This window comes from Melanerpes formicivorus, unplaced genomic scaffold (genome assembly GCF_026170545.1).
Source record: "Melanerpes formicivorus ecotype bairdi unplaced genomic scaffold, bMelFor1.0.p_v2 SCAF_87, whole genome shotgun sequence".
In the NCBI taxonomy this organism is placed as follows: domain Eukaryota; kingdom Metazoa; phylum Chordata; class Aves; order Piciformes; family Picidae; genus Melanerpes; species Melanerpes formicivorus.
The window spans coordinates 1141994-1158328 of NW_027142439.1; the positions used below are offsets into that span (position 1 = coordinate 1141994).

The following is a 16335-nucleotide window of genomic DNA, read 5'->3' on the forward strand; positions in this document are numbered from 1 at the left end:
ATTTGTGGAGTGAGTGGTGGATTAAGAAGCACACATGCCTTTTCCACCTGTTTCTCTGATCCCCTGTGGTGTCCCTGTTCTGATCTTTCTTAAATAAGCTTGCTGATGCCCACAATACCTCCTCAGCAGTGCAGGAAGCCTTGAAGAAAGGAGGCTCTCCTCCTGTTGCTTGGAGAGCCTGGGTGGGGAAAATCTCTTCTCTAATTCTCTGCAAGTCTGAGACTGCAAAAGAAAAACTGGAAATCCACATTTTGCAGTCCAGGACAGCCAAACTTGTTCTCATTGTGCCTGTTTCTCCAGCTGAGTGTGAAGGTGTAGCTTCTCACTGTATAGTAGGTTTTTTTAGGCTTGAGTCTACCAATTGTGTGTACTGTGTCCAGTTCTGGGCCCCTCAGGTTAGGAAGGAGGTTGAGTTGCTGGAAGGTGTCCAGAGAAGGGCAACAAAGTTGGGGAGGGGTTTGGAGCACAGCTCTGTGAGGAGAGGCTGAGGGAGCTGGGGTTGCTTAGCCTGGAGAAGAGGAGGCTCAGGGGAGACCTTCTTGCTGTCTACAACTCCCTGAAGGGAGGTTGTAGACAGGCAGAGGTTGGTCTCTTCTCCCAGGCAGCCAGCACCAGAACAAGAGGACACAGTCTCAAGCTGTGCCAGGGGAGGTTTGGGCTGGAGGTTAGGAAGAAGTTCTACACAGAGAGAGTGATTGCTCATTGGAATGGGCTGCCTGGGGAGGTGGTGGAGTCACCATCCCTGGAGGTGTTCAGGAAGAGACTTGCTGGGGTGCTTGGTGCCATGGGTTAGTTGATTAGGTGGTGTTGGATTGGTTGATGGGTTGGACACAGGATGATCTTGAAGGTCTCTTCCAGCCTGTTCTGTTCTATTCTATTCTGTTCTGTTCTGTTCTGTTCTGAGGACACAGTCCCCAACTGTGCCAGGGGAGGCTTATTCTTGAGGTGAGGAGAAAGTTCTTCACAGAGAGAGTTGTTAGCCATTGGAATGTGCTGCCCAGGGAGGTGGTGGAGTCCCCATCCCTGGAGGTGTTCAAGAGGGGATTGGATGTGGCTCTTGATGCCATGGTTTAGTTAGTCCTGAGCTGTTGGGTGCTAGGTTGGACTTGATGATCTCTGAGGTCTTTTCCAACCTTATTGATTCTATGATTCTGTGATTGCAGACCAAGCTGGAAGCACATCTAAGCAGGAAACTCTGAAGCAGGTTTTGCTGCAAACCGATCATGTGCTGTAAAATGCTTTCTGTTTCATCTGCCTAAATTTTAATGCACTGCAGATCTGTCTGTATGATAAATAACTGTTACAGTATTGATCCCCAACCTCTTCTTTTAATCCATTCCAATGTCATAGTCCTGCCTGTGATTAGCAAGCTGCTACATTCCTAGAGCTGAAACACTGCATGCCACAGAAAGCTGCTGGATTCAGGCATTTGCTGTGCCTTTTAGTATCATAGTATCAGTCAGGGTTGGAAGGGACCACAAGGATCATCCAGTTCCAACCCCCCTGCCATGGGCAGGGACACCCCACACTACATCAGCCTGGCCACAGCCTCAGCCAGCCTGGCCTTAAACACCTCCAGGGACAGGGCCTCAACCACCTCCCTGGACAACCCATTCCAGGGCTTCACCACTCTCCTGGGGAAGAACTTCCTCCTCACCTCCAGCCTCAATCTCCCCACCTCCAGCTTCATTCCATTCCCCCTAGTCCTAGCACTCCCTGAGATCCTGAGCAGTCCCTCCCCAGCCTTCCTGGAGCCCCCTTCAGATCCTGGAAGGCCACAATGAGGTCACCTGGGAGCCTTCTCTTCTGCAGACTGAACAGCCCCAACTCCTTCAGTCTGTCCTCACAGGAGAGGTGCTCCAGCCCTCTGCTCATCCTCCTGGCCCTGCTCTGGACACCTTCCAGCACCTCCACATCCCTCTTGCAATAGGGGCTCCAGAACTGGAGGCAGGACTCCAGGTGGGGTCTCCCCAGAGCTGAGCAGAGGGGGAGAATCACCTCCCTTGCCCTGCTGGCCACACTTCTCCTGATGCAGCCCAGGAGCTGATTGGCTTTGTGGGCTGCAAGTGCACACTGAGAGCTCCTGGTGAGCTTCTCCTCCCCCAGCACCCCCAAGTCTCTCTCCTCAGGGCTGCTTTCCAGCCAGTCCCTGCCCAGCCTGGATTTGTGCCTGGGATTGCCTTGTCCCAGATGCAGGACCCTGCCCTTGGTCTTGTTGAACCTCCTGAGGTTGGCTTGTGCCCACCTCTCCAGCCTGTCCAGGTCCCTCTGGATGGCCTCCCTTCCCTCCAGCCTGTCTGCTGCACCACACAGCTTGGTGTCATCAGCAAACCTGCTGAGGGTGCACTCAGTGCCACTGTCCATGGCACCCACAAAGATGTTGACCAAGCCTGGTGCCAGGAGTGATCCCTGAGGGACTCTGCTTGTCCCTGGCCTCCACTGGGACATGGAGCCATTGACAGCCACTCTTTGGGTGCAGCCATCAAGCCAGTTCTGTATCCATCTAGTGGTCACCCATCACACCCATGTGTCACCAGCCTGGAGCCCAGGCTGTGGTGTGGGACAGTGTCAAAGGCTGTGCTCAGGTCATGTCCCTCACCACATCCTGGTCCCTAAACTGCTGACACATGGATTTTCAAACAGACACGTTATTTTTTCCCCCTAAGGCTTTTGGAATGGTTCCCCTGTGCTGTCCCCCTGTGCTAATAAGCATTAAGTGGTTTTCTTTTGGTTCCTTTGCAGAACAAAAGAGATGAACATCTTTTGAAAAAAAGGAATGTTCCCCAGGAAGAAAGTTTAGAAGATTCTGATGTGGATGCTGACTTCAAAGCAGTAAGTTCCTGGATTCTGGAATTGTTTTGAACCCTTGAGTGGTACCTCCAAAGCACTGAGTTGTGTTTTCCCTGCACTACTGGCAGCCTTGCAGTTAAGTTGAAAGCAAAATTAACTGACACAGTGTTAAAATGAGTTTGATTTTATTACATGTATAAAAAGAGTCTACTTGGACCTCAGCAAGGCCTTTGACACTGTCCCACCACAGCAAACTGCTGGCCAAGCTGTCAGCCCCTGGCTTGGACAGCAGCTCTCTGAGCTGGGTTAGGAACTGGCTGGAGGCTGAGCCCAGAGAGTGGTGGTGAATGGTGCCACAGCCAGCTGGCAGCCAGGCACCAGTGGTGTGCCCCAGGGCTCAGTGCTGGGCCCTGTGCTCTTTAACATCTTCATTGATGATGTGGATGAGGGCATTGAGTCCATCATCAGTAAATTTGCTGATGGCACCAAGCTGGGGGCAGGAGTTGATCTGCTGGAGGGTAGAGAGGCTCTGCAGAGGGACCTGGACAGGCTGGACAGATGGGCAGAGGCCAAGGGCAGGAGATTGAACACATCCAAGTGCCAGGTGCTGCACATTGGCCACAACAACCCCATGCAGTGCTACAGGCTGGGGTCAGAGTGGCTGAGAGCAGCCAGGCAGAGAGGGACCTGGGGGTGCTGATTGATGGTAGGCTGAACATGAGCCTGCAGTGTGCCCAGGCAGCCAGGAGGGCCAATGGCATCCTGGCCTGCATCAGGAAGAGTGTGGCCAGCAGGAGCAGGGAGGTCATTCTGCCCCTGGACACTGCACTGGTTAGGCCACACCTTGAGTCCTGTGTCCAGTTCTGGGCCCCTCAGTTTAGGAAGGAGGTTGAGATGCTGGAAGGTGTCCAGAGAAGGGCAACAAAGCTGGGGAGGGGCTTGGAACACAGCCCTGTGAGGAGAGGCTGAGGGAGCTGGGGTTGCTTAGCCTGGAGAAGAGGAGGCTCAGGGGAGACCTTCTTGCTCTCTACAACTACCTGAAGGGAGGTGTAGCCAGGTGGGGGTTGGTCTCTTCTCCCAGGCACCCAACACCAGAACAAGAGGACACAGTCTCAAGCTGTGCCAGGGGAGGTTTAGGCTGGATGTTAGGAAGAAGTTCTTCCCAGCAAGAGAGATTGGCCATTGGAATGTGCTGCCCAGGGAGGTGGTGGAGTCACCATCCCTGGAGGTGTTCAGGAGGAGACTGGATGGGGTGCTTGGTGCCATGGTTGAGTTTCTTAGATGATGTTGGGTGCTAGGTTGGACTTGATGACCTCAGAGGTCTTTTCCAACCTGGTTAATTCTATTCTATTTTAGCAACAAAACCACTAAAACTTCTTTCTTCTCTCTTTTCAAGCAAAATGTAACACTAGAAGCTATACTGCAGGTATGTTGCATTCACCTCTTTGGGGTTGTTTTACTGGAAGGGCTGGTCCTGTGCATTTGAGGCATGCTCTGTTGGGTTGGCTTTTTGTTTGTGTTTCAGAATGCCACAAGTGACAACCCAGTGATCCAACTGAGTGCTGTCCAAGCTGCCAGGTAACCAGCAGGGAAGGCACAGGAATACATTTCCTGCTTCTTCTCTCAGGAGGAAAGTTACTGACTTCATTTTTATCTTGAATTTGACAGAAAACTCCTATCCAGTGACAGAAATCCACCTATTGATGACCTAATAAAATCAGGAATCTTACCCATTCTGGTGAAATGCCTAGAAAGGGATGACAAGTAAGTATGCCTCTAAAAATGCTCAGCTTTGCTGAAAAACTGCAACCCTAAACTGATCTCAGCATTTCAAAGGAAACAGAGAAGCCATCACACCATAAAATCTCACCCAGTGGATCCCATTCCATGATCAGCTATGAATTCTGCAGGAGTATTTATTGTGCCACTGGAATGTCAGTTTAAAAGCTTGCATGAGCATACCCAGCTGTGCTACACACTGGCCATGACAACCCCAGGCAGTGCTACAGGCTGGGGGCAGAGTGGTTGGAGAGCAGCCAGGCAGAGAGGGACCTGGGGGTGCTGGTTGATGGTAGGCTGAACATGAGCCTGCAGTGTGCCCAGGCAGCCAGGAGGGCCAATGGCATCCTGGCCTGCATCAGGAAGAGTGTGGCCAGCAGGAGCAGGGAGGTCATTCTGCCCTGTGCTCAGCACTGGTTAGGCCACACCTTGAGTCCTGTGTCCAGTTCTGGGCCCTTCAGTTTAGGAAGGGCATTGAGACACTTGAAGGTGTCCAGAGAAGGGCAAGGAAGTTGGTGAGGGTTTGGAACACAGCCCTGTGAGGAGAGGCTGAGGGAGCTGGGGTTGCTTAGCCTGGAGAAGAAGAGGCTCATTGGAGACCTCCTTGCTCTCTCCAACTCCCTGAAGGGAGGTTGTAGACAGGCAGAGGTTGGTCTCTTTCCAGGCAGCCAGCACCAGAACAAGAGGACACAGTCTCAAGCTGCACCAGGGGAGATTTAGGCTGGAGGTGAGGAGAAAGTTCTTCACCGAGCGAGTTGTTAGCCATTGGAATGTGCTGCCCAGGAGGTGGTGGAGTCACCATCCCTGGAGGCATTCAAGAGGGGATTGGATGTGGCACTTGGTGCCATGGTCTAGTCATGGGGTCTGTGGTGATAGGTTGGACTCGATGATCCTCGAGGTCATTTCCAACCTTAGTTATATTGTGAGACTGTAATCTGCTGATCATGTTTCAACTTACTGCTGTGAATTTGTTTTCATTCCAGCCCTTCATTACAATTTGAAGCTGCATGGGCATTGACTAACATAGCATCAGGCACTTCTGCACAGACTCAAGCTGTTGTACAGTCTAGTAAGTATTGGAGTTTGCCTTTTGCAGGGTGGTGGCTCTTGGGGGCAAAAAGGAACAGGGAGTGTTTGGGTAACAAGTGGTGTTTGTTAGCAGAATCATTCAAATAATCAATGCATCTCTCTCCTCTTCTTGCACAAGTGTCTGCATTGGCTCTTCAGCAGTAATCTGCTTCCCACTGGCAATTGGGACCTGGGGGTGCTGGTTGATGGTAGGCTGAACATGAGCCTGCAGTGTGCCCAGGCATCCAGGAGGGCCAATGGCATCCTGGCCTGCATCAGGAAGAGTGTGGCCAGCAGGAGCAGGGAGGTCATTCTGCCCCTGGACACTGCACTGGTTAGGCCACACCTTGAGTCCTGTGTCCAGTTCTGGGCTCCTCAGTTTAGGAAGGAGGTTGACTTGCTGGAACGAGTCCAGAGAAGGGCAAGGAAGTTGGTGAGGGGTTTTGGAGCACAGCCCTGTGAGGAGAGGGCTGAGGGAGCTGGGGTTGCTTAGCCTGGAGAAGAGGAGACTCAGGCGCTGACCTTATTGCTCTCTACAACTGCCTTAAGGGAGGTTGTAGACAGGCAGAGGTTGGTCTCTTCTCCCAGGCAGCCAGCACCAGAACAAGAGGACACAGTCTCAGGCTGCGCCAGGGAGGTTTTAGGCTGGAGGTTAGGAAGAAGTTCTCCACAGAGAGAGTGATTGCCCATTGGAATGGGCTGCCTGGGGAGGTGGTGGAGTCACCATCACTGGAGGTGTTCAGAAGGAGACTTGTTGGGGTGCTTGGTGCCATGGGTTAGTTGTTTAGGTGGTGTTGGATTGGTTGATGGGTTGGAGATGATGATCTTGAAGGTCTCTTCCAACCTGTTGTTGTTGTTGTTATTATTAGTATTAAATGGCAGAAGTTTAGTCTAAAAGGCCTGCTCCTTTGGCTAGGCAATGGCAAAGGGAAAACAGCCTCCTAGCTGTACTCCCTTTAGGTAAAGGGGTGGTTTGGAGAAGCAAAATGATAGACCCTTGCAGCTGTAGAGGATGCTGGTGCAGCTTAACTGCAAAAGAGGGCCTCCTGTCATGGAGAAGGACAGATGGCAGTTGGAAGGCCCAGCAACAGAGGCAAAGTATGCAGAGACTAGACCTTGGCAGGAGCCTGTCTGTAGCAGAAGTAATTAAGTTTTGGGAACAGTGGATCAGGTAACTTGCATTCATGTTTTCTCAGGCCATCTTGCTGCCTGAGTGCTGATAGGAGATGATTCCTCTCCTGCTTTGAAAGCATACCAGGATTGCAAGCTAATATAAGCTACACACTTGACCCTTCTCTCTGAAATAGGTTGAACAGGCACATGGCTGAAGTGTAAGCTCAGCAATCACTGAGAGGGAAGGCAGAATATTCCACTTGAGCTAATGGAAGTGGGATGATTGTTACAAGAAACTAGAGAGTGTTCTTAAGCAGTGTGGTGTTGGCCCTCCTAACTTGTCAGTTACAGGCAATTGCTGAATTACTCATCTAGGGCAGGGGGAGGAATTTTAGGTTGTCTTTATTCTTCATAGCTGTGTGTTTTCCAGGAAACAGAACAAAAGGACACAGTCTCAAGCTGTGCCAGGGGAGGTTTAGGCTGGAGGTTAGGAAGAAGTTCTTCCCAGCAAGAGAGATTGGCCATTGGAATGTGCTGCCCAGGGAGGTGGTGGAGTCACCATCACTGGAGGTGTTTAGGAAGAGACTGGATGGGGTGCTTGGTGCCATGGTTTAGTTGATCAGATGGTGTTGGGTGATAGGTTGGACTGGATGATCTCAAAGGTCTTTTCCAACCTGGTTAATTCTATTCTTCCTTTTTCCCTTTTTCCCTTTTTCCCTTTTTCCCTTTTTCCCTTTTTCCCTTTTTCCCTTTTTCCCTTTTTCCCTTTTTCCCTTTTTCCCTTTTTCCCTTTTTCCCTTTTTCCCTTTTTCCCTTTTTCCCTTTTTCCCCTTTTTCCCTTTTTCCCTTTTTTCCCTTTTTCCCTTTTTCCCTTTTTCCCTTTTTCCCTTTTTCCCTTTTTTCCCTTTTTCCCTTTTCTAGTCCTCTTCTAGTCTAGTCCTCTTCTTGTCTAGTCCTCTTCTTGTCTAGTCCTCTTCTTGTCTAGTCCTCTTCTTGTCTAGTCCTCTTCTTGTCTAGTCCTCTTCTTGTCTAGTCCTCTTCTTGTCTAGTCCTCTTCTTGTCTAGTCCTCTTCTTGTCCAGTCCTCTTCTTGTCCAGTCCTCTTCTTGTCCTATTTGTACTCTGTTTGGATTTTGAAAAATTGCCTCAAGAATTACTGTCTTTCAACCTGTATGGACTGTCTGAAGGGAAGTAGTGCATGGGAATAGTAAGGAGATGGTTTCTTGGCTCCATTAAATGTACTTAATTCAGCAGAGACTGATACCTCAAATCAGTACCACTTCCTTAATCTGGTACATCAGGCTGCACCAGGGGAGGTTTAAGTTGGATGTTAGGAAGAAGTTCTACACAGAGAGAGTGATTGCCCATTGGAATGGGCTGCCTGGGGAGGTGGTGGAGTCACCATCAGTGGAGGTGTTCAGGAGGAGACTTGATGGGGTGCTTGGTGCCATGGGTTAGTTGTTTAGGTGGTGTTGGATTGGTTGATGGGTTGGACACGATGATCTTGAAGGTCTCTTCCAACCTGGTTTATTCTATGTAATTCTAATTCTACATTGCCTGCCTTATATAAGAGCAAATGAAAACGTGTCTTAGGACTGGCAGATGGATGTACATCTTCACTGCATATGGAAACTAACTATAGGCACCTCCTGGGAGGGAGCTGGTGTCTCAAAGTCGAGATCTGAAGCACGTTTGCACGGGCAGTCACACCGTTCTGCTAGGTATATTTCATGGATAACTGGAAAACCTGAACTGCTAGGGCATGAAACCTTGCACCTACTTACTTGAGGCTCTTCTGTCTCTCTTTTAGAGACATGGGGAAATGCTTAAATGTGAGGAGCAGGGTGGTTTAATTGTTGCTTGTTCTCAAGTTTGTTTCCTCCCCTCTCTAGATATGTATGGAAATATTTAACTCTTCATGACAGAAAGGTGCAAGGCGTGGTTTAGGTAGTCCTGAGGTGTTGGGTGACAGGTTGGACTTGATTTCTGAGGTCTTTTCCAACCTTGTTGATTCTGTGATTCTATGACTGTGTGATTCTATGATTGCATGGCTTTTGTGTTAATGAGACTATTGTACACATGCCACATTCCAGTACAACCAAGTCTAACCTCTGTGTTCTGCAGATGCAGTACCTCTCTTCTTGAGACTACTTCATTCACCACACCAGAACGTTTGTGAGCAAGCTGTGTGGGCTCTTGGAAATATTATAGGTAACTCTTTGTTGTTGCAATGCTTTGAATGCAGGGAGCATTTTGCTTTAGAACTTGACTTCTTGCACATTGGCATTACCATATGAGACTATGTTTCCTCTGAGTTCTGAGGCTCAATATGATTTCTCACGTGGCCAAAACTACATCCTGCTTTTTTTTTTTCTGAAGGGTAGTGTCACTTGCCACACAAACTCCTGACAGTTAATGAACACTTAGTGTTGTGTCCTGTAAAATATACATATCTGCCTGTATGTATATTGAATTGAGCACGACCTTCTAGCAGTAGGCTGTTGGTGAGGAAACATAGAGTTTCAGTATCCCGACATGTCATGGCATACATTCCAAGATTCTTTCATTCTTAATGTGATTTCTTTTGCAACAATTTTCATTTCTGTAGGTGATGGTCCTCAGTGTAGAGATTATGTCATATCACTGGGAGTTGTCAAACCTCTTCTGTCCTTCATCAATCCCTCCATTCCCATCACCTTCCTTCGGAACGTCACATGGGTCATTGTAAATCTCTGCAGGAATAAGGACCCCCCACCGCCTATGGAGACAGTTCAGGAGGTAAATAAAGAACTACAAGAGAGATCATTATTCTTTTTTATTCTCTGGGCTAGAGGCCAAATGTTTTTACAGTGTCATGCTCTGAATTTATGCATGTGTTTTGTCACAGTCTTGTGCTGTGTACCAGTTGGTAAGTCAAGGTGTATGATCAGTGAAGTGATGTGATTTGAGCAGCCTTCTCAAGAAGTAATTTGAAGTGATTTGAGCAGCTTCTCAAGAAGTAATTTCAAGTGGTTTGACAAGGCTTCTCAAGGAGTAATTTGAAGTGATTTGAGCAGCCTTCTCCAGAAGTAATTTGAAGTGGTTTGACCAGCCTTCTCCTTCTCCAGAAGTAATTTGAAATGATTTGACCAGCCCTCTCCAGAAGTAATTTGAAGTGGTTTGACCAGCCTTCTCTAGAAGTAATTTGAAGTGGTTTGACCAGCCCTCTCCAGAACTAATTTGAAGTGGCTTGACCAGCCTTCTCCAGAAGTAATTTGAAGTGGCTTGACCAGCCTTCTCCAGAAGTAATTTGAAGTGGTTTGACCAGCCCTCTCCAGAAGTAATTTGAAGTGGCTTGACCAGCCTTCTCCAGAAGGCTGCAATAACATTTGTAACATCTGAAACTGACCAAGTCACATTAAAAAGGGACACAGCATAAAAAGCAAAAGCAGTGGAAGTGTTAACATCCTCAGCCTTTCATGTTGTTACCAGAGGGGTACAGATGTGATTCTGTATGTGGAAGTGTTCAGGTGTTAATTATTTTCAGTAAGAGGAGATGTAAGTAAATGATAGGTTGGGCTTGATGATCTCAAAGGTCTTTTCCAACCTGGTTAATTCTGTTCTGTTACAAATGTAGTGCAGTTTCTGTGTTGACTGGCTGAATGGGTGAACTAGTAGTCAACATCAAGGCCCTGCTTGAGAGGGGAAGCACCTGAAAATCCTTTTAAATTGGTGAACAGAGCAAATGTGCTTCTAGAGCAGGTGCAGCTAGTGAGGTTGGAATGTACATGAAGTTCTTTGAGATCAATTCCAAATCCATGTGAAGTATAATATTGTTAGCAAGTAAACTTTAACAACACTTTAAAAATGAAGCAGAGAAGGGAGCAACTTTTGCAGGCAATATTTTACCAAACACAGAAAAGCCCCAGAGCTGTGGTGCCATGGTTTGGTTGATCAGATGGTGCTGGGTGACAGGTTGGACTTGATGATCTCAAAGGTCTCTTCCAACCTGGTGAATTCTTTTCTAAGCAGTCTTACCATGGCTCACTTCTGTACTTTCTCAATATATGAATACCAAAATCAAATGCTGCTTCCACCAGAGGGTTTTACATGTGGATGCTGGGCTGATGGTTTTAATTGCGTTGTGTGGTCAGAAGGCTTTCAAACCAGCAAGGGATGTTTTATCTCTGTTGGCTTGGTTGCCCTCAAACTGCAGCCTGCTTTCTGTGTCTTATGAAGTGCTGTCTCTTTTCAAGGTAGCATCTTGTATTACCAGTTTTAAATATGGTTGGGTTTTTCCCTCCTTTTATACATCCTCTGAGGGAATGACCCCAGTGACTGGGAAAGCTGTCAGTGTGTAAATGCAGGTTGCTTGCCTTGAGACTGCAGTACTTGGATTTGTGATTGTACAGCCAGTTTGATTGTATTGTAATGACTGCTGAACTTCTTTTCAGATTTTGCCAGCATTGTGTGTTCTCATTTACCATACAGATATCAATGTAAGTAATTTCTACAGTTTCAGATCCTTAGATGATTTGTTTTTTCTCTAGGGAGAAAATGCTGCAGGATTGTGTTTCAGTGGCAAGCTTGGTTCTGTGTGTTAATTCATGTGTAATTAAGCAGTAAATGTGCAATTAAATGCAAAGACTCATCTTAACTGTAGTCTTCCAGAGTATTAAAGTGCAAATAGCATTGCAGGAATACCTGTCCTAGAGAGTAGTTGTTTTTACTCTTTACATTGTAGAATGGAGCACTAGAAGTGCCAGCTTTAGCATCAACTTCTGGCCCCAATGATAGTTTTGCATGGATGATATAGAACATGTCCATCAAAATCTTGCCATAATTCTAGCTAGCAGTGCAATCAATTGCTGTGTTTGTAGGAATAAATCTGACTTTCAGAGCCTCAGTGCCTGAATTTGCAAGCTGTCTAAGCCAATCACACGTGAAAATTCGCTTGAACCAGCAAAAAACTTCTCTTTCGTGGCACCTTTGACAACTTTCATCCAGGTTTTTCATACTGAACCTTCCCTGCTTCCCACATTCCTGATCCATGGGTTTACACACATTTTCTGAGTCAAATCCTAGAGGGGTGGACTTAGCCTCCAGAGGTCTTACACTGGGAGCTTAGGAGCAAAGATCTGTTAACTAAGGGATAGTGAGCTGTTCTCCTGTCGGGACTGTGGTGTCTTTGACTCTCGCTCCATGTAGCGATCCTCCAGTTCAGGGATGCAGCAACTGAACCCTTGTGGTGGTTCTGGGGATAGAGCATAAGATTTGTGGAGCTGTCTTTGACGTTGTGGTAGTGGTGTTCCTTCTGCTTCATTCATGATAGGTGGGCTTGGCTTCACAAAATACTTGCTAACAATTTCATGGGGGATTTTGACAGGGGCTTTCCCGGTGTAACGTGAGCAAAAGGCAGCACCTGCTGACTTCCCAGTTTGTAAGCTGGCCAAACCTGTGAATGGAAATGGGTAGCAAAATCAAACATCCTTCTAGCCTGCAGGCTTTTCTTCTTTTTCTTCTTTTTTTTTCCTTGTCAAATTTGAAAGCTTTGAGCAGCAATGGTTGTGTGAGAGCTGCTTGAAGCAGATACGAGACTCTGTGATGCCAGGTTCTGACTGATCTCAATTAGGGTGCCCGCCTTTTTGATCCTGAGGGTCAGGTGCTAGTTTGGAGGTACCAGTCTGGTCCCAGCCTCTCTGTACTGGAGCAGCAAACCTCTCTTTGGAGATGAGTCAGTGATGCAGGTAGGTCAGACAACAGTCCTGTGAGCGCTTCCAGCGGCTGCTGCTCTTATCACCGCCAGGGCTGTGGGGCAGCAAACTGGTGAGGCACCATCTCTCACTGCTTCTGCTGCAATACTGGCTCCACTGCAGCACATTCTGCTGTCCTGTGGCATTGGCAGGTGAGGGCAGCAGCAGGCTGTGTCAAGAAAGTGTTAGGTCTGTGTTGTCTTGTCCCTGGAGCTGAGTGTAAGCAGCCTGCGGGTCAGGACTTTAAGGTTCTTCCTGCATTTCAGTTCTGTAGTATTTAGCTGTCTGAATGCCTGGGCAGTTTAAATAAGTATCTGTTTTAAAAGTAGAGTAGATCCAAGTACATCAACAGGTGATGCCCTCAGTGAGGTCCAGATGTCTCTTCCCACAGATCCTAACATCATCTGTGTGATGTGATAGCCCTGTTTCTGCTGGCTTTCTTTCTGCTTCAGATTCTGCCTTTCAATGGCTGTAACCTTGCTCCCTTTCTATTTTTTTGGAGGGCTATCAAATTGTCCTTAAGTCATCAGTGACTTGTCTTTATTTCTTTGAGATTGCTCTGCATGATAGTGATTTCTCTGGGTTTTTGCTTTGCTTCAACAGTTGCCACCTTACAATCATTGCTAGTCCATTAGATGGTATAAGAACTCCTTTTCTTTTCCCTGGACTTCTGTGTTAACAGGAAGGCAGAATAAAGGCATAGCATCCAGAGCAGTTGGCAGCTTCACTTCAGAACAAAAGACCTGGGGCTTTGTGGTCTGGAGAGAAGACTGAGAGGGGATCTAATAAGTGTATCTGGGGCTGGGTGTCAAAGAGGAGGGGACAGCCTCTTCTCTCTTGCACCCTGTGATAGGACAAGGGGCAATAGATCTAAACTAGAGCACAGGAAGTTCCACCTCAGCTTCTTCACTGGAGCAGGCTGCTCAGAGAGGTTGTGGAGTCTCCTTCTCTGGAGACTTTCCAGCTCTGTCTGGGTGTGCTCCTGTGTGACCTGCACTAGATTCTGTGGTCCTGCTCTGGCAGGGGGGTTGCACCTGAAGATCTCCAGAGACCCCTTCCGACCCTTAACATCCTGTGAACTGCTCTGTGGATCAGAAATGTGTAGATAGATTAGACTCCAGGGGAACTTGTGTGTTCTGTAACAGAGAGGTAGCACAGCTAACAACCTGCAGCTGTGCTAGGAGGCTGGGTTGGCACTTTGTCCTAAAAGCTCCTAGCACAAGTGCTTACCTGAGCTGGTTGTCTTCTCTTTGAGGTGCAGATCCAGCTTACCTTTGTGAGGTGATCCATGCTGGCACTTTATACACTAAAATGTGTTATATAATTAAAAAGAACACTTGAGAGAGTACCCCTAGAAAGTATTACTGTGGAGCAAGTGGCCCCAGTTTCCACAGTTCCACATTATAGGCTAACATTTGACTCACTAGGCCTTGTTACGATCATCTTTGGGTTTGTGTCTGTAACTTAAGCTGCATGCTCTTCCCCCCCCACACCCCATGTGGAATGTTTAAATGAAGCCTCTGTTATACAGACTTCACTGTTCAAAGTGTAAATCATGTCCTTTCTGACTTACAGATTCTTGTGGACACTGTTTGGGCTTTGTCCTACTTAACAGATGGTGGAAATGAACAGATACAAATGGTGATTGATTCGGGAGTTGTACCTTTTCTAGTTCCCCTTCTGAGCCATCAGGAGGTTAAAGTTCAAGTAAGTCTGGGTCAGTTGCTGTTAAACAGTCCATTGTGAGCTACTTTGTAAAGAATGTGCCTTAGGTTGTTAGTGGAGTAGTGAGATGAGCATTTATAGCTACATTTGTGGTGGGTAAGACTGACTGAAAAGTGTTACCTAGACAGGCTGGGGGGAAAAACGATGAAGAAGGAAGAAGCCTCTAACAAAAACTGTTCCAATGTAGTTTAAAGTGTCAGGTTAAACATTAACTTCTGTTATGTGATTGCCAGGTTTGCTTTCTTTTTGTGGTCCTAAAATCTGTGGTGACAGCAGATTGCAGGCTTTCCTCAATTCAAGTTACAGGCACTCTTTGCTCCTGCTGCATATGGACTTGGGCATATTCTGTCTGAACAGCTTAGGGAAAGCACTTAATACTTTGGGGATCTTTTGAATGTTAAAACATCTGCAGCTGCTGAGTCCTTTTAGTGAAGTACATTTCTAATAGCTTAGGGAAATCAATTAATAGTTTGGGATCTGTTGAATGTTCATATTTGCAGCTGCTGATCCCATTAGTAAAGTAGATTTCTAATAGCTTAGGGAAATCAATTAATAGTTTGGGATCTGTTAAATGTTCATATTTACAGCTGCTGATCCCTCTAGTAAAGTAGATTTCTAATAGCTTAGGGAAATCAGTTAATATTTTGGGGATCTCTTGAATGTTAATATTTGCAGCTGCTGAGTCCTCTTAGTAAAATAGATTTCTAATAGCTTAGAAAAATCAATTAATAGTTTGGGATCTATTGAATGTTAATATTTGCAGCTGCTGAGTCCTCTTAGTAAAGTAGATTTCTAATAGCTTAGGGAAATCAATTAATATTTTGGGGATCTCTTGAATGTTAATAGTTGCAGTTGCTGATCCTTTTAGTAAAGTAGATTTTAATAGCTTAGGGAAATCAGTTAATAGTTTGGGATCTGTTGAATGTTAATATTTGCAGCTGCTGAGTCCTCTTAGTAAAGTAGATTTCTAATAACTTAGGGAAATCAGTAGTTTTGGGATCTGTTAAATGTTAAAACATTTGCAGCTGCTGAGTCCTTTTAGTAAAGTAAATCTTTAATAGCTTAGGGAAATCAGTTAATATTTTGGGATATCTTGAATGTTCAAATTTGCAGCTGCTGATCCCTTTAGTAAAGTAGATTTTAATAGCTTAGGGAAATCAATTAATATTTTGGGGTCTGTTGAGTGTTAATATTTGCAGCTGCTGAGTCCTCTTAGTAAAGTAGATTTCTAATAGCTTAAGGAAATCAATTAATAGTTTGGGATCTGTTGAATGTTAATATTTGCAGCTGCTGAGTCCTCTTAGTAAAATAGATTTCTAATAGCTTAGAAAGATCAATTAATATTTTGGGATCTGTTAAATGTTCATATTTGCAGTTGTTGAGTCCTGTTAGTAAAGTAGATTTTAATAGCTTAAGGAAATCAATATTTTGGGATCTATTGAATGTTAATATTTGCAGCTGCTGAGTCCTTTCTGTAAAGTAGATTTTAATAGCTTAAGGAAATCAATATTTTGGGGTCTATTGAATGTTACTATTTGCAGCTGCTGAGTCCTTTAGTAAAGTAGATTTCTAATAGCTTAAGGAAATCAATATTTTGGGGTCTATTGAATGTTAATATTTGCAGCTGCTGAGTCCTTTCTGTAAAGTAGATTTCTAATAGCTTAAGGAAATCAATAGTTTGGGATCTGTTGAATGTTAGAACATTTGCAGCTGCTGAGTCCTTTTAGCAAAGTAGATTTCTAATAGCTTAGGGAAATCAGTTAATAGTTTGGGATCTGTTGAATGTTAATAGTTGCAGCTGCTGAGTCCTCTTAGTAAAATAGATTTCTAATAGCTTAGAAAAATCAATAGTTTGGGATCTGTTGAATGTTCATATTTGCAGTTGCTGATCCCTTTAGTAAAGTAGATTTCTAATATCTTAGAGAAATCAGTTAATATTTTGGGATCTGTTGAATGTTAAAACATTTGCAGCTGCTGAGTCCTTTTAGTAAAGTAGATTTCTAATAGCTTAGGGAAGTCAATTAATAGTTTAGGATCTGTTGAATGTTAAAACATTTGCAGCTGCTGATCCCATTAGTAAAGTAGATTTCTAATAGCTTAGGGAAATCAATTAATAGTTTGGGATCTGT

General features: G+C 45.9%; 1 protein-coding gene across 2 annotated transcripts in view; it reads left to right on the forward strand.

Annotated features, from left to right (window-relative positions):
- Positions 1–16335, forward strand: part of KPNA3 (karyopherin subunit alpha 3) — a 63631-nt gene that overhangs the window by 33412 nt on the left and 13884 nt on the right. For both annotated transcript variants that reach the window (XR_010990709.1, XM_068165263.1), the window contains exons 3-11: positions 2743–2832; positions 4187–4216; positions 4316–4368; positions 4459–4554; positions 5553–5638; positions 8874–8960; positions 9358–9527; positions 11183–11227; positions 14057–14188. Coding sequence is in view for 1 of the 2 variants with exons in the window: in XM_068165263.1 (XP_068021364.1) it covers positions 2743–2832; positions 4187–4216; positions 4316–4368; positions 4459–4554; positions 5553–5638; positions 8874–8960; positions 9358–9527; positions 11183–11227; positions 14057–14188 (789 nt within the window). In the remaining variant the exon portion in view is untranslated. The remainder of the gene's footprint in view (positions 1–2742; positions 2833–4186; positions 4217–4315; positions 4369–4458; positions 4555–5552; positions 5639–8873; positions 8961–9357; positions 9528–11182; positions 11228–14056; positions 14189–16335) is intronic.